The sequence below is a fragment of the Eublepharis macularius genome, chromosome 2, assembly GCF_028583425.1.
Source record: "Eublepharis macularius isolate TG4126 chromosome 2, MPM_Emac_v1.0, whole genome shotgun sequence".
Lineage (NCBI taxonomy): Eukaryota > Metazoa > Chordata > Lepidosauria > Squamata > Eublepharidae > Eublepharis > Eublepharis macularius.
The window spans coordinates 112,618,173-112,636,557 of NC_072791.1; the positions used below are offsets into that span (position 1 = coordinate 112,618,173).

Genomic DNA, 18,385 nt, shown 5'->3' on the forward strand with positions numbered 1-18,385 from the left:
CAGGTTACAGAGGTGTTAGCTGAATACCTGGGAAAGGAGGAGGAGGAGGTTGTGGCTATCCTTGATGTGGTGTATCGAATAAATTCCAGATTGGCGACCCAGAGGAAACTACCAAGGGATGTGATTGGGCAATTTACGACAAGTAATTCAAGAGAAATGATAGTGAGTAAGCAGTTTCAAGATCCATTGATAGTTGATGGCAAGACGGTTATTATCATGAAAGAGTTACCCAGATCGGTGCTGCTTGATCGGAAAAAATATAAAGTCTTAGTTCAGAATTTGAAGGACATGAAAGTAAGATACAGATGGGAATTACCGGAGGGGATATCCTTCGAATTCGGAGGAGTGAAAAAGCGCATCAGATCTGAATTTGAGATGGAAAAGTTTATGAGAGACAATGAAAAAGACTTACCAACAACAAGGCTATGAATATGGAGTGTAAAGTACTATCTTGGAATGTAAATGGACTTAATTCACCTAATAAGAGAAAAAGTATTTTCCACTGGCTATTAAAACAAAAATGTGATATTGTGTGCTTGCAAGAGACCCATATTAGAAATCAGGATGTAAAATATCTTAAATTGGGCAAGTTGGGCAATGAGTTTGTAGCGGCCTCAAAAAAGAAAAAAAGGGGAGTGGTATTATACATAAGAGAGGAGCTACAGCCAAAGCTAATGATTAGAGATGCGGAAGCCAGATTTATAGCAGTGGAATGTACATGGAATTTAAAGAAAGTGTTGGTGATTGGAATTTATGCACCAAATGGAGCAAAAGAGAGCTTCTTTGAGGATTTAAGGAAGCATTTAGATGAACTCTCTTATGATCAGATAATCCTTGCAGGAGACTTCAATGGAGTTACAAATTTAGAACAAGATAAAAAATCAGTAACTGCACAAAAGAAAAGAGGACTATTACCAAAGACTTTTTTTGCATTAATGCAACAGGAAACTCTGGAAGATGTGTGGAGAATGCAGAATCCCACAGGTAGACATTATACATTTTTCTCCGCAAGGCATTCTACCCTATCACGAATCGATATGATCTGGGCCTCAAAGGACTTAGTGCTTTGGACTAAGGATGTAGAAATAATGCTCATGGTAGGCTCAGATCATAACCCAGTAATGTGGAAGTTTGGAAAAAGAATTAAGAGGAAAGGATGGAGAATAAATGAGGACTTGTTACAAGAGGGAGAAAATATGGAGATGTTGAGAAGGGAAATTAAATTCTTCATACAGCATAACATGAATCGAGAAGTACCAACCAACAAGGTATGGGATACATATAAAGCAGTAATTAGAGGCATACTAATGGAATTAAATGGAAGAGCTCGAAAGAAAAGAGAGGAGAAGAGACAGGAGATTATGGAAAAAATAAAAGCAAAAGAAATACAATTAAAGAAAAGACCAGGGAAAAAGAAAATCTATCAAGATATTAAAATCCTTTAAGAGCAGTTGAAGGCAATGAATAATAAAGAATTGGAATGGAATCTTAAAAGAATGAATCAAAAGTCGTTTGAAGGTGCAAATAAACCTGGGAAATACTTGGCATGGCAATTGAAGAAGAGAAAGGAGAAAAAGACAATTAATAAAATATGCGAGGACAATAAAGTGCATCTGGAACAGACTGCTATAAGTAGAGCTTTCTATAAATTTTATGCTAAATTGTATGACAAAAAAGAAGTGAATAAAGATTCAATAGCGACATATTTGGGGAAAATTAAGCTTCCAGTAATTTCGGACGATTGGAGAGCTAAATTGAACAGTGAAGTAACAGAGCAAGAGATAAGGAAAGCAATACAGTCAACAAATTTGGGGAAGGCGCCGGGACCTGACGGACTTACAGCTAAATTTTACAAGGTAATGGTCAATGAGCTGGCATCATTTCTAAAAGAAGTGATCAATGGTGTTTTGAGAGATCAAAGAATTCCAGATACCTGGAGTGAAGCTAATATATCATTGATCCCTAAAGAAGGACAGGACTTGACTAATGTTAAAAACTATAGACCTATTTCCTTACTTAACAATGATTACAAGATCTTTGCGAAGGTCTTGGCAGAGAGACTAAAGGGATGGCTTTCCGAAGTTATTGGGGAAGAACAAGCAGGTTTTTTACCAAATAGACAAATCAGAGACAACCTAAGGACAGTTATAAATGCTATTGAATACTATGATAGGCGTTGTGATAAGGAGGTTGGTTTCTTCTTTGTAGATGCTGAAAAAGCATTTGACAATTTGAACTGGGACTTTATGTTTGCCACTATGGAACAGCTACAAATGGGAGAAAGATTCATAAGAGCAGTGAAAGAAATTTACAGAGACCAGAGTGCAGCAATTGTGGTGAATGACGAGTTGACTAAAAAACTGACTATTGGCAAAGGTACTAGACAAGGTTGCCCGTTGTCTCCACTGTTGTTTATTTTGGTTTTGGAAATTTTAATGATACAGATTCGAGAAGACAATGCAATCCGTGGAATAAAGATAAAAGACTTTTCCTACAAGGTCAGAGCATTTGCAGATGATATAATGTTAATTGTGGAAGATCCAATTGAAAACATGCCTAAGGTAATAGAAAAAATTAAAGAATTTGGAGACTTGGCAGGTTTTTATGTAAACAAAAAGAAATCAAAGATATTATGCAAAAATATGACTAAGTTAAAACAGCAGCAATTGATGGAACTAATAGACTGTGAAGTAACAAATAAGGTGAAATATCTGGGAGTTGAACTGACTGCAAAAAATATAGATCTATTCAAGAATAATTATGAGAAATTATGGACTCAAATAGAGCAGGATTTGATTAAATGGAATAGACTGAATTTGTCATGGTTGGGAAGAATTGCAGTAGTTAAGATGAATGTGTTGCCAAGAGTGATGTTTCTGTTACAGACAATACCAATCATTAGGGACTCTAAGCAGTTTGACAAATGGCAGAGGAAAATATCGGAGTTTGTGTGGGCAGGCAGGAAGCCTCGAGTGAAAATGAAAGTATTACAGGATGCAAAGGAAAGAGGTGGAATGCAATTGCCCAATTTGAGACTTTATTACGATGCAATTTGTTTGGTATGGTTGAAAGATTGGATGAAGCTGAAAAATCGCAAACTGCTGTCCTTAGAGGGATATAAAAAATTATTTGGATGGCATGCATACTTATGGTATGACAAAGTAAAAGCAGATTCTATGTTTTTGCACCATTACATTCGGAGAAGCCTCTTCTCAACTTGGAAGAAGTACAAAGACTACCTGCAAGAAGGAATCCCCTCCTGGGTGGTTCCATATGAAGTAATAGATCCGAGAACGGTTGATAATGAACAACAGTGCTTAACGTACAAGGAGATAACGCGAATAGAACTTTCTAAAATAAGAATAAGGATGCAACAAGAGTTGTCTCCAAATTATGACTGGTTTCAATATAGACAAGTTAGAGATCTTTACTATTCGGACTGTGTGAAGGGAGGGATAAGAATGGAGAACTCAGATTTAGAGAAAGCAATTCTACAAGAAGAAAAAAAGGAAATCTCTAAGATATACAAAGTACTGTTAAAATGGTATACGGAAGATGAAGTAGTTAAAGTGCAAATGGTGAAGTGGGCTATAAATTTTAATAAAGAAATAACAATGGAGGCGTGGGAATATTTGTGGAAAAATACATTGAAGATTACGACATGTACCAGTATTAAAGAGAATCTCTACAAAATGATTTATCGTTGGTATTTGACACCAAAGAAAATTACGCTAGGGAACTTGAATACATCTAATAAATGCTGGAAATGTAAAAAGCATGAGGGATCTCTGTATCACATGTGGTGGACTTGTGAGGTAGCTAGGCAGTACTGGGGGGAAATAATAAGAGTAATGAGTGAGATTTTACAATTTCAAGTTAATAAGAACCCAGAACTCCTGCTACTGAACTTGGGAATGGAAGATATTCCAGCACAACACAGGACATTGCTATTTTACATGACAGCAGCAGCTAGACTCTTATATGCGCAGAAATGGAAAGTACAAGAAGTGCCAACTATTGAGGACTGGATTTACAAATTGCTGTACATGGCGGAGATGGATAAAATGACAAGAAAATTGAGAGACCTTGACCCGGGACAGTTTAACACGGACTGGGAGAGGCTGAAACGATATCTGGTGAAAAAATGGGAGGTGGGAGGACTGTGGCAGTTTGATAATTACTGAAATATAACAAAAGGAGAGGGGAGTGACTATACCGGGGGGAGAGAGTAAAGTGAAAAAATTCTAAGCAATTATTTTATTTGATTAGTATGAATAGTTGGGTATCAATAGTGTTACTATTATAAGGATAGAATTTAATTAATTTTTTTTTAAGTAAGCAGATAACTGTACAATGGAGAATTAATATACATTAGCATACATAATATAGGTCTAATTGATAGACCTTTGTTGAATGTGTACATGAATTGTTTGTTGTGTAGTTTTACAATGGAGAAATTAGTTAATCAAAAAGGACAAGACATGTAAAAGAAAGTAAAGAGTAACACATAGAGAACAAGTCAAATTGATTGATTTATAATAAATGTATGCAATGTTTATAGAAGTATGTGAAGTTATGCATAAAGAGGGACAAATTGTTTGTCCCATTTTGAAGTACTTAGAAAGAGTAAGATAGAGTACAGAATACCAAAATGATGATGATTATTATTATTGAAAAAGATAAGTTAAGATTGTCATACTTTTACCCATTTGGGAAGGAAATTAGAGATAGCACTATGTTACTATAGAAAAGCTTAGAAGAGTTTGAAAGTATATTATAATAAGTACAATAAGTTTGAAATGAGTAGAGGGAGAATAGACAAGGGGTTGGAAAACTGTTGGAAGTCAACAAAAGGGGGGGGAAAGGGAGGGGGTTAGAATTGGAAAATTTAAGGGAATGTGATTGTAATAAATTTTATATGTGTCTAATCCAATAAAAATTTTTATTAAAAAAAAGAAAAATGTGATAGCAAGCTATTCTTAACCCATGCATCTGACAAAGAGAATTGTGGTTCTCAAAAGCTTATGTTACGGTAAAGTTGGTTAGTCTTAAAGGTGCTACTGGACTCTTTTCTATTCTTAACACAAACTGTATATTATTAACCCTATCTAATAGCATGTAATCTATGGCTAATATAAAGAACCAAAGAAACAGCAAGAATGTTTGTAAGAATATAGTTAGAGCCCTGCTGGATCAGACCAGTGGTCCATCTCCAGTATTCTGTTTCAAGGCCAATGCTATCCCCTGAATTTGTTTTCTAGCACTGGGTTTCAGAGTTTTGCTGTCTCAGTATATGGATGTTTCTTCCAGGTGCCATGGCTGCTAGCCTCTTCCATGAATATGTCTCATTCCGTCTTAAAGTTTGTCGCCATCACTACATCCACGGGCAGTGAATTCCACAATTTAATTGTGCATTGTAAAGAAGTATTTTCCCTTTGTCTGTCCTGAACCTGTTGCCCACTTTAATTTAATAATAATAATAATACTTAGCATTTATATAACACTTCAGAGTACTCAAAGCACTTCACATACATGATTGTGTTGTAAGGATCTAACATAATTATGCCAGTATTTTCTTCATGTTGCAGATGAGGAAAGATTTGAGACAGACCACCTAGTTAGTTCATTGCAGAGGTTAGATTCACACCAGGGAATTCATAGTGCAGTATCTCACCTACTGTGTTACACTCACTCTCAGACTCCCACTATGGAGGAAAATGTCCATATATTTTAAAACTGGGGATACATGTTGCAGACATGCTGGAGGGGTATGATTGGTTATGACTATCTTGTTTATTTGAGGCATGTTCCAGATTAGAGCCAGAAACTTCCTGATTTATCACAATCAGTCTCCTACCTATTATGCAACAGCAGCTCTCATTTAACTAAGTTTGGTACTCTGAATCATGGTTGAACTCCGCTTCTGGGTTGCTGCATCAAAACTCAGATTGGAGATCTTGTAAAGGTACACCACTGCATGCTAATTGCACACTGGCAACTCACACCATGGAAATAGGATGCCAAATTCATTAGGCAGACAGTAGGCATTCAAAAACATGCAATAGTTGGCAGCAGAGGGTAGGACCCGAAGCAACGGGCTTAAATTACATGCACAAAGTTACCGGCTGGATATTAGGAAAAACTTTTTCATGGTCAGAGTAGTTCAAAAGTGGAATCAGCTGCCTAGGGAGGTGGTGAGCTCTCCCTCACTGGCAGTTTTCAAGAAGAGGCTGGATGAATATTTGACAGAGATGCTTTAGGCTGATCCTGCACTGGGCAGGGGGTTGGACTAGATGGTCTGTATGGCCCCTTCCAACTCTATGATTCTATGATTCTAATACATTTACTTCACACAAAGCAGACTGTGATGCCTATTAACAGAGCACTTGGTCATCTGCAAAGTCTGTACAAGTTTTTTTCACTGCTTAGCAGTTTAGCACCCAATAGGTAGAATGTTTAGCAGTATGTCAACCAAAAATTGACTGAAGAGGGAGAAGAAGTACACCAGGTGGTTGATCTGCCCTTGCCTGACCATAATGCAGTAGGAGTAGAATTCCGCTGCAGAGACTTTCTTCTTGAGGGGCAAGATGGTGTTGGGGTTGTGCTGAGGCAGGGCAGTGGAGTACCCATCCTTGCCATGACAGAACAGGAATGGGTACTACAGGGCGTCATATGACCGGTGGATCTCATTGATGCACCACAGAGTGTTGCTATGGCTGTGCAGCACGAAGTCCTGCTGCTCAAATTGCTGACCAAAAATCATCAGAGCCACCTCATGTGCTGTTGGTGCATTGAAACGACCTACATGAGCATCAGTGGGTTCTTTTATCTGCATGGATGACAACTTCAAATTTCTTGTAGGTTGGCGGTACCATGCCCAGGGTCTTCAAGTCCTTTATGTATCTGTTGAGGTCATGTAGCATCATCTGCAGTTGTTTGACTAATTCCTGTTTGATGTCAGGAAAGTTGCTGCAACTCAAGCACAGTTCCTTTTCATCTTCCCCTACAAAATAGATTTGTAGGAATTGGGCTTCCTGTGGAGGTGTTGGCAGCAGACTTCCGACCAATTGATACACCTATCCCTGAACTTCGAAGGTTGGCATGAAGCCATCTCATAGTACCTGCTTGGCCAGAATGATGTCATGCTGAAGCCGCCATTATACTTCCATACATGGTCCATGAAATAGATGTGGTCAGGGTGGCTGCCCATTACCAGTCTGTAGAGACGTTGGGGCAGAGGTTTAAAGGATGGGAGCTGCACATGCCAAGGACCTCCTCCTTCCATTTGAGGGCATTGCAGTACTTGCATTTGTGTGTCGTGGTACCCAGAGATACAGTGCTGTTTGCCTTATAAGCCATATCAGGATCATATGCCATGCCTGAATGAGCCTTGACCTTCCATGGAAGTGAGCACCTCTCTACTCGTCTTCCAGGATTGCTTTGCTCATAGAGATACTCTGCTACTCTGTGCACCTCAGGGTGATCTTGCTGGTACTTGGCCACTACCTCTCGGTGCACCGCAGGAGTAGGATTTGCATATTTCTTTGCCTCATCTCGAAGTTGCTTCCTCCTTTTAGCAGCAGTGTATCTTGCACGACGTCTGCCAGGAGGCTTCTTGGGGGCAGTAGGAGGTGATAGCTACAAGATGTGTGATCTGGAGTTGGATTGAGGGAGTGGTGGTGTGGAGAGCACTTTGGCAGGTTCATGTGAGAGATTCACATCAAAATGGCCCCTAGAGAGGTTGTGCATCATCTCCTCATGAACATTTAAAAACTCAGTTACCATACTGACTTTTATATAAAATCCTATTCAGGAGTCTTGTACCATCTTTCTTCAACTGTCTGCAGTTTCCTTGACCTGATTTTTACCTCAGAACACAGAGTTCCACAACTGACCAGTCAGAGAGATGGGGTGCAAGCAGGCAGGAACCTGCCAGCCACATACGAAAGTCAGGCTCCACAGGGAGATTGGGAACTCTAGTGAACTTTTAGGGGAAGACTGGGAGGTGCATTTTACCTCAGGACACATTCAATGACTCCCAATAGCAGCTACATACTGTTTAGAATGTGGGGAGGGGTGAGGACCAATCAGGCCGTATATGCAAATGACCTCTGTGTTCCAACTGTCTCTGGGGGGGGGGATGAGGTGTGGGATGTTATGAGCCCCAATCAGTTTGCATATGCAAATGACCTTGAAAGGCTGGCCCAATCAGGGAAGAGTGGCCGAGCTGGCAGTGAGCAGGGGAGCAAGCAGGCAGCAGCCTGCCAGCCACACAGGGAAGTGGTATCATTTTTGGAAAACACATTTTAGCCCTTTTTACCCCCTTAGGGGGTAAATTTTTTAAAATCCCTTTTTAGTGGGTGTTTACATCATGAAACCAGAGGAGTTAGCCATGTTAGTCTATAGTAGCAAAATAGTAAGAGTCCAGTAGCACCTTTAAGACTAACCAACTTTACTGTAGCATAAGCTTTCGAGAATCACAGTTCTCTTTGTCAGATGCATGGATGGTATGAAGAAACTGGTCGGATATATAGGTAGAGAAAGGAGGGGCCTGCTGAAGAAACACCTCCCCTCTCCACCTATATATCTGACCAGTTTCTTCTTACCCTCCATGCATCTGACAAAGAGAACTGTGATTCTCGAAAGCTTATGCTACAGTAAAGTTGGTTAGTCTTAAAGGTGCTACTGGACCAGGGTGGATAAAAATCAATGATTTTTTTAAAAAAATAAAAAAAAATCGGATTTTTTAAATTTAAATCGGATTTTTTTAATTTAAATCGGATTTTTTTTAAATAAAATGCTTTTTGAGGAAAATATATTACCATCCAAAGGTTATTCCATCATGAAATAAAGGTTAGTTTTTAATTATGTAGAATAAGGCTGAATATGTTTATTTTTTTTGGTAAATAAATTCCATTAATCCATTCACAATGTCATGCTCTTCCAGAGGTTTTTGTAAGATTATTGGGCAGTTTCTCTGCCTACAAGATATTATCACAGATGCTTGGTTTTGCAGTTCTCAAAACTGAATTTGTGTCAGCTCAGCAGAGATCACATGCCTCTTCTTCACAGCAAAAATGTTATAACATGAACAGAGTTGAGAAAAAGACCTTAATCCTATTGTTCTACAAACCTATGAAGACAGAATCAACCCCTCCAGTGCTAAGTTTCAAGAAGTTCAGTGAATAGAAACAATATTTTTCTGATTGTTTGGAGTGGAATAGATCTGCACAAGAAGAAACTAAGTGTGAGGAGGGAGGGGCAAGCAGTACAAAATGAAAGTGAAACTTTTTGAGCACAATACTGCACAGGTCTTTGGATCTTTTGTGTGTATGACCTGAGGTTTATCACATTCTTTCCTTGGAGGAAAAAACCTATAATGGCAGCAGGCCGTAAAAGAGACCCAGTTTGGAATACTTTAATGAAGTTCCTTTACCTATCGGTAAGGCAGGCATCTACTTGCATATTAAAATTATACCAGCAAGAATTAGTCTTTATGTAGAAAACTATGATTTAAATCAAGCCTTAATGACTAGTGATTTAAATCGTGATTTAAATCAGTTTGATTTAAATCAAATCCACCCTGTACTGGACTCTTTACTATTTTACATCATGAAAGGAATGTTCTCCCCAAATTTCATGTTTCTAGGTCCAGGGGGTTTGGGCTGGGCATTCATGAGTCACTCAGGTCATTTTTCTTTATGTATATAGAAAACTTCTGTGCCACCTTTTCAAAAATTGAAATGGCTCTCGGCAAGAATTTAGTAACATTTGTATGGTTTTGTAATATGGTTTCATAGTATGGTTTCATAGTATGGTTAAGAGAGTGTGTATTTTAAGTCACAAGTAGAAATGGGCACAAACCGGGACAGTGGTGGTTCGTGGTTCATCTCATTGTACGAACCATGAACGAACACAAAATTGCCTGGTTCACCAACTAGTTCATTTGGTTCATGGTTCGTCAGTTCAGGTGGCCCCCTTGGCAGCCAGAGATGCGAACCTCACAGAGTTTCTTCAGCAGGCTCTTCTGCAGCCACCTTCCAAGTTTGGTAAAGATTGGATTTCGGATGTCCGAGTTATAGACCCCCAAAGCAGGTGGCCTCAGGAAAGTTTCATTAGATATAATGGGAGCCATGAATGCTGATTAACTTATAAGCCATATCAGAATCATATGCCATGTCTGAATGTAGCAGTAAAAAGTTGCAATGCAAACATGGGATGGAGTTAGGGAATCTTCCTCTGAGAATAGAATGACGGTCCCCAGAGTGGAATGATGGTCCCTAGGAACAGATAAACTGTTCTGGGTCTGGAATAACGGCTGCCAGAGTGGAATGCCGGTCCCTGGGATCAGATAAACTGCTCTGGGGTTGGAATGACAGCCCTCAGAGTAGAATGACAATCCCTGGGACCAGTTAAACTGTTCTGTTACTGGAATGACAGTCCCTTGAGTGCAATAACAGCCCTTAAAAACAGAATCTGTACTTTGGTACTGGAATGACAGGTTGCAGAGTAGAATAGTAGCCCCTGGGATTAGCATAAGTGTGTAGGGACTGGAATGACAGTGGGCGGAGGGGACATGGGGGGGAGAGGAGGGAGGGGATAGGGAACGGCAGCTCCAAGCCCCTCAGCCCCCAAGAGCCCAACCCTGCAGAATATCTACTGGTCCTTGGTCGTGACCTAGGAGGGTGGCTGCACAGGGTGCTGGGCTCCTGGGGTGGGGGGTGACCCGCCGCACTCTCCCTGGTTCTTGGGAGGCGGTCACCTGCATGTCTCCTTGGGGACATGGATTCTGCGGGTAGCCGTCCCTTCCTCGTGGGGCCAGGAGCTGGTCACTGCCAGAGTCTAGCAGTGGCACAGAGACCAGGGAAGGATCAGACCCCGGTGGTCCACAAGGAAGTAAGGGTGGCCTAGAGCTTGACACTAGGCAACAAAGTCAGGCAGTGGCACAGAGACTGGGGAGGGATTGGACCCCGGTGGTCCACAAGGAAGTAAGGATGTTCCAGAGCTTGACACTAGGCAACAAAGTCTGGCAATGGCATGGAGACTGGGAAGGGATCGGACCTCGGTGGTACACAAGGAAGTAGGGGTCGTCCAGAGCCAGATACTAGCTGACAGAGTCTGGCAGTGGTACAGAGACTAGGGAGGGGTCAGACCCTAGTGGACCACAAGAAAGTTAAAATTTCCCTTGTGGGGAGGTGCGTTCACATTGGGCGTAGACAGGACAGCCCTGACCCACCTAGACAACTTCCCATCCAGAACAGGAAATGCCTTTTAAATTGGAAACAGACCTTGGGTAGGAGTTACTACAACAGAATCCATCTCCCCAATGGAGTGGCTGAGAGGGAGGCCTTCCACCAGCAGACCCATGGGGAAAGAGGTTAAAATTCCTGTTGGGGGGTGCATTTTCCCTGATGTGGACAGGAAGTGTTCCACAAGGCGGTTAGAGTTTCCCTTGTGAGTTTCCCAGTATTTTTAAAATGGTTTATAACTTCTATGTAGTGCCCTAATCGGGGCTGGAACTCAAGGATAAGAAGTGGTTTATCCTTTCTACCTTGTTGATAATAAAAAAACAGACACACAGTTTTTAGCCCTGGAAAGAAAAGACACACAAAAAGAGGATGTTGATCTCTTTCCCCTTCCAGAGCTAGTAACAATATTTATATGTGTATGTGGGGGTAGTTTTGATTGGCAAATCCATGTAGTGATGAAATAGTTAAACCCATTCTCCTACCTGTGGCACTGCCTCAGCCTGAATCAGACCCAAAATAGTGTTAACGCTTGTAAGATGGATCATGGATATCTTGGAGTCTATCTTACTAGGCCCGTTGGACAATAATATTTGTGAAGTTGTAAAGTTTATTTAAAACATTTGTTAGCTGCCATTCTACCTTATGGCACTCCAGGCAGCTCACAGCAAACATAAAAATATATTAAAACCTCAATTTAAAATCACTTTATAAAACTATCAATAAATAGTTAAATTAATTGAATGCAATTCTAAATAAAACTGTCTTCAGCTGCCTCCTGAAGAGTGAGGAGGCCAGACACACTTCCCTTCGGAAGTTGTTTTGCAATCATGGGGCTGCCACCAAAAAGGCCCTTCTCATGCACCCACCAACTGAATTTCTTTGGCTGATGGGAGAGTCAGGAGGGCCTTTTCCAGTGATCTTAACTTCCAGGCAGGAACATATGAGAGAAGATGGCTCTTCAGATAACCCAGTCCCAAGCTATGTAGGGCTTTAAAGGTGAGAACCAACACCTTGAATTGGACTCGAGAGCAGATTGGCTGCCAAGTGTAGTTGCTGTAATATCAGGGTCACATGCTCCTGGTAGTTAGCTTTAGTCCATAGCCTAGCCAGAGCATTCTGCGGTAGCTTCAGCTTCCAAACACTATTCAAGGGTAACCCCAAGTAGAGTGCATTGCAATCATCTAGTCAAGATGTAACAAAGGAATGGATCACTGTGGCTAGATCTGACTGAACCAGGAACAAGTACAGCTGACACAACAGCCAAAGTTGGGCAAATGCTTTCTGAGCCAAAGCAGCCACATGGTTTTCTAAGATGATTGCTGTGTTGAACAGTACTCCCAAGCCACAAACGCGGCTTTTTACAGGGAGTGTAACCCTGTCCAAGACAGAAGAGATCTCACATTGCTGGTCAAAGAGCCTCTGTCTTTTCAGCATTAAGCTTGTCCACCCTCATCCAGCCCTTTACTCACCCTAAGCACGGGTTCAGAACATCAACATAATCTTCGGAATTAGGTTGGAAAGAAAGGTAGAGATGGGTATCCTGCGTATTAGTGACATCACAGCCTAGACCTCCTGATGACCTTTCCCCATAGCTTCATGTAAATGTTAAATAGCATGGGGAATAAAATCAAGCCTCTAGGGACTCCATAGGCCAATGACCAAGAGACGGCGGAGGAGTCCCCCAGCTCCACATTCTGAGACCAATCTCACAGATAGAACTCAAACCACCATAACACAGTGCCTCAGTCCCAGTTTTGAGAGTCAACTCAGTAAGGTACTCAGTCAATGTTATCAAAGGCAGCTGAGAGATCCAGCAAAACAAGCAAGATCACACTTCCTCCTATCTAGTTCTTGGTAAAGATCATCGACCAATGTGAAATTGCTGGAATTGAGTTCATTCACAAATTCAGAAAAATGAATACAAAGAGACTGAACAGGGACACAGGATTTTTCTCTTACTACAGATGCATTTTTTGCATTTCCTCCCCCAGCTAGTTCTATTTCACATTGGATCTCCACATCCTATCTTACTTCTTTGTGACACTCCTCCTACATTCTGACTTAGGTTAAAAAAAAACCCAGAGATCTTCATTCCTACTTGTATCTGACAAATGGAGCTTGACTCTTGAAAGCTTATACTCTGGAAACTCTTTGTTAGTCTTTAAGGTGCTACTGGGCTTGAACTTTGGACATTGACCAAGATGAACAAAGCAGTATCTGTTCCAAATCCAGGCCTGAAGCCAGATTAAAATGGGTCCAAAAATCAGTTTTACCTCACCTCATCTTGCTCAAGAATGGAAGATAGGAGACTGGCTGGAAGTTCTCCAATATAGTAGGGATCAGGGATCCAGCACAGGTCTAATTACTGCCTCCTTGAGCACTGATGGTACAACTCATGTTCTCAGGGAAGCATTTAGCATTCTCCTAACCCAGTCAGCCAGTTGCCCTCCAGCAGGATTTATCAGCCAAGAGTAAAGTGCACAGGTGGTAAGTCTCATCTCTTCAAGGACTTTGTCCACATCCTTGGGCTGCACAAGATGAAAAGTATCCATATAAGTCAGACAAGCAGATGGCGTTGTTACATTGTCTAACTGTGCGTCCATGATGGCTTTTAACTCAGAAAAGATTTTGGTGATTTTGGCTGCAAAGTAAATCACAAATTGACCACAGCAGGCCATTGTGTAGTCAGAATCCAGTTCCATGTGGCCATGATGTAAAAACCCCTGAATCACACAAAACAGCTCAGCTGGGTGATTACATCCAGTCACAATAACAGTGGAGAAATAATTGCCATTTTGCCATCATCTCCACCATAGCATAAACTCAAATATGGGCTGTATGCTGGGTTTGATCAGTCATGCCCTGAGATTTCCTCCAGCTGTGCTCTAGCCATCATCCTCTTTCATCGCCATCAATTCCCCTATGAACCAAGGGGACTGCTTGGCTCTGTCGGAAGGGTGGGGAGAGGGCACTTAGGGGCAATTGTGCTAATAGCTCAGGCTATTTCCCAATTCCAGAGAGCAGTCAGGACCTCAACAGAATCAGCAGTAGCCAAGGTGGGAAAATCTCCAAGTGCAGACAAGGAAGCCACCGGGATCAGTCAGTTGCCTTGGGTGGACCATTGGGTGTGCCATCCCTTCAGAGTAAAGAAGAAACTGAGAGTGTAAACTCTATCAGGGTTAACTCCCTTTCCTCCAGATCACCCTCTCCATCAGTATAATAGACAAAATCGAGTGTGTGCCCTGCTAAATGAGTAGAGTCAGTAATTACTTAGGACAGTCCAGCGGAATCTATGAAATTCTGAACACTCCTCATAGCTTGGTCTTGGCATGGATGTTAAAGCCATCCAAGACCACAAGTCTTGAGATTTCCACCAACACATCTGAGACCAGCTTGACCAACTCCATAAGAGAAATGGCTGGGCAGTAGGGTGGACAGTAAAGCAGCAGCAGCAGCATTGCCCTGTCTTTGTCACCCACTTTCAAAAGCTCACACTCAAAACCAATAGACTGTTGGAGGTGGCATCTCAAAAGGTAAATAGAATCACAATAGACCATCACAACCTCACCTCCCTGTCCCCTTGGCCTAGGCTGCAGCTGTACAGAAAAACCTGGCGGACAGAGCTGTGTCGTGTTTATACCCCCAGGTTCATTCAACAACAGGATCTTAAGGCCAAGGGGTCCACCTTTGGTGCAACCAGGTCTCTATTTGTTGGTAGGCAAACTTGAAAGGAAGAGTGGTCAACCTGCAGCTAGGCCTCTATCTCTTGGAATGGCCAGTTTGCATTCCACCACCATATCTCCCTCTGCCCAGGACCAAGGAAATGGCAACCCCTTTTCCAGGATACATAACCTCTGGCTATTCCCCTCCACCATAAGAAGACAGCTGAGAACTATCATTCCCTCAATCACCTAGCAACCCCTTTAGCTCTCACACAGTATCCCTGTTCCTACAAACAAAGGAACAGCCCCTCACCTTCATAATTTTCCCCAAAGTGGTAACCCCTTTGGTATCTCCCCTTCAGTGGTGACCCCTTCAGTGGTGGTCCTGCCCCCACAGGAGACCTTACTTTATCCAGGATGGTGATGCAAGCCCTTCCCTCAGCAGACAGGTTGTTGTGGACAGGTAGTTTGTGGGCTCCTTCTCTTGGTTAAGCAGTCTGTGGAGCCCCTACAGGTGATAGTCCTGCCCCCACAGGAGTCCATACTTTATCCCAAAGTCCTCAGGAAAGATGGAGATGCAAGCTTATGCAGGAAAACTGAGTCAGGGGCTTACTCCCACAAAGAGTCACAGATTTCTTTGTAGTCCCTTGTCATATGTAACGTAGTTGCAGTCTTTATTCTGTAAGTAAGTCTATGCACAGTAAACCTATGCGCAGTTATCTTCAAATGTCCCACAGAATTCAGTATGCTTTTGAGTAAACAAGGATATGAACAGGTCTCAGATACCCATAATTAGTACTCTCTTTGTAATAATGTTAATTAACCATATTTATTTGAAATGTTTAATAAAAAAGCTTGTCTGAAAATCTTATTTTTTTCTCTACTGGTTTAGGAACTTCCATCCCCTTTCTTAAATACTGTCAGTGCAATGGAAGAAGCAACAGCTATGAAATGTAAGCAAGATTCTCAGGAATCCATGAAAATAGCTTGGCGTTACCAGAACATACCCAAATTGGAGGTAAATTGTATTTCTTAGCTGTTTTCTGTTGAAAAGAGTGAGTGAGTGAGTGAGTGAGTATACATATTTGCAGACCAAAATTACATGTTGAAATGACAAACTCACTACACCATTTAGGATTAATTATAATAAAGGTGAAACTACAGCAAGTCTGTGGGCCTACCTACACATTACATTTTACCCAGAGGTACTTGTGGTGAGGCACATTCTGTACTTCCCAGGTGCTTGTGGGTCCAGTTCAGAGGGGGATCACAGCATATAGATAGAGGGGGTTAGACATTCAGCTCACACCATTTTCCTGATCTGAAATGGCCCTAGGGTGACACTATTTGCCTTATTGGAGCTGCACAGGTATTGATGAATGTGTTACATTTCCCTAATGGTGTAAATAGTATATTCAAGGGCCATTTTAGATTAGGAAAATGGGAGGGTGGAGTGTTTAATCTCCTTCTCTCTGTTGACCATGGTTCCAATTCGAATTGGTCCTACATGCCCCTGAGAAGAGTAGAACATGCCTCTCCACTCATCCTGAGGACATTCCTGGGGAAAATGTAACATTTAGTTAGGCTCTTTGTTTGTGTCATAATGCTGATGGGGACAGGCATGAGAGGGAGCTAAACTCTTTCACTGTCCACCATTTGTCCTCTGAGGAAGTGCTCTAGGCTATGTAACCCATTTTTTCCTCATTTGGGATTCAAAATAGGAAACAATACCAGCTGGGAAGAATCATAGCCTAGATAAAGTCATTTGTAGGCAAAAATTGGTATGTCGGGGAAGGATCAAGCAATACCTTCTGGGTCTCCCCTATAACCCTTCTGCTTCTTGACATTTCATCTGAAAATGCAAGTGTGGAATACATTTTCTGAGAAAATGTGTAGTTCATTGTTCTGCCTTTGCAGGCCCACAGGGGAACTGTTCATGCACAGGCCTGTCATGGATGTTTTGATGGTATGAGGTGCTTTCCTACCCGTTGGCACAGTTGCTGCCTTTAGCACCTCTAAAAGGGGAGGAGAGTGTCTCCATCCATCAGTTCTTCACTTTCTGCCTCTCAAGAAGGACGTCCACATTTCCCATAGCCAGTAAAAGAAGGAGATACAGCAGAAATTGTTCCCTTTTGTTGACTGTTCTGATGGTGTTAAAAGCATTCTTTAAGAATTGTTCCCATTCAAAAACCAAAATGGCTCAGACAGATGGCCACAATGCTTACCTCTTCTGTCTCAGTGAAGGCTGCAACACCTCATGGTGCAACGTCTGCAAGCTATTTACCCCAAAGACCCACAACAAAAGAGAGTTGCACCTGAAAGTACCCTTATGGGAAAGTTTCCTTAAAGAAACAAAACTGTCTCCAACATGATCAAAGGGAAAGGACCTGAAGCACCAGTTTACACTTCCTTCTGGATCTGACTAATGCTTAAGTTCTGACCCTAGCTTTGATTCAACTGATGCCAGCTTCTTCCTCAAGACCTTCTCTTTCTCTATGCAGGCAATAAGAGCCACCTGTGAAAAATGTCAAAGGCCTAGACAATACATTAGAACAAGCATTCATCCTCTCCATCCCCAGTCAAATTGAAATGGCTGCTTTGTCCTATAAGACCAAACCTAATCTGGCTTCAACATCAGTTGTGAAAAAAAGCATCAGATCTGGCCACTGATCTTCTTAGAGAAAGAAGAAAGATGATTTCTGAAGGCGAAACCATTAAAAGATTACATCTCATGGAGCTCACTTGCCAATACATATCACTTAAGTTTACAAGAGGAATCGATGATTGGATCCTGGAGCTAGGCCACAAGTAGTTATGCCAGACCCATGTCCGAGAAGTACAAGCAATACCATTATCATCATAGAAGATGATATTCTCCATACAGCTCTCCATGTCACTCATGAGCATGAGTGTGGCAGAACAGCCCCACTAACCTGCAGGTACTGTCCCTTCGTGACCGCCGAAGCATCTGGGTAGCAGTGACAGTTCTAGTCTCCATGTGGCACAAGTTACTCACCCAGCACTTCCAACTCTCAGAAGGGGCTTTTCTCTTCTGTACCCACCACCACCACTTGGCCTTTGTAGGATTTGCCCATGTGGAAGATCAAGACTCCCCACTCCCCTGTGTAGGCTTGTTGCTGTAAGGCCCCATCTTGTACATAAGTGTCCTGCTACCCAGTACCCCTGGCTACTGCAGGGACTGTTGTACACTGGAGTGAGTTTATCAGTTTGCCAACGGACAGCCCGCCCACCCCCCCCCCCCCGGTGGCTGTTTCAAAATAGTGTGTTTAGGCAGTGGAAGTCTTTGTGGGACAGAGAACAGCTATCAGCATTTAAGAATCAAAAAGCATTTATTTTTTACAAAAAGAAAAATGTCCTCACTCACACTTTTAAGTATAGTAACAGATGGTGCAAGAGGTCCCAAGAGATATAAAAACACCATTGCTCTATCCCTCACTATACATGCTGTAGTCA

At 41.8% G+C, this 18,385-nt stretch overlaps 1 protein-coding gene across 1 annotated transcript in view; it reads left to right on the top strand.

Moving 5' to 3' along the window:
• Positions 1-18,385, top strand: part of ELP4 (elongator acetyltransferase complex subunit 4) — a 371,722-nt gene that overhangs the window by 73,486 nt on the left and 279,851 nt on the right. Inside the window, exon 4 of the mRNA XM_054971431.1 lies at positions 15,804-15,929. Coding sequence (XP_054827406.1) covers positions 15,804-15,929 — 126 coding nt within the window. The remainder of the gene's footprint in view (positions 1-15,803; positions 15,930-18,385) is intronic.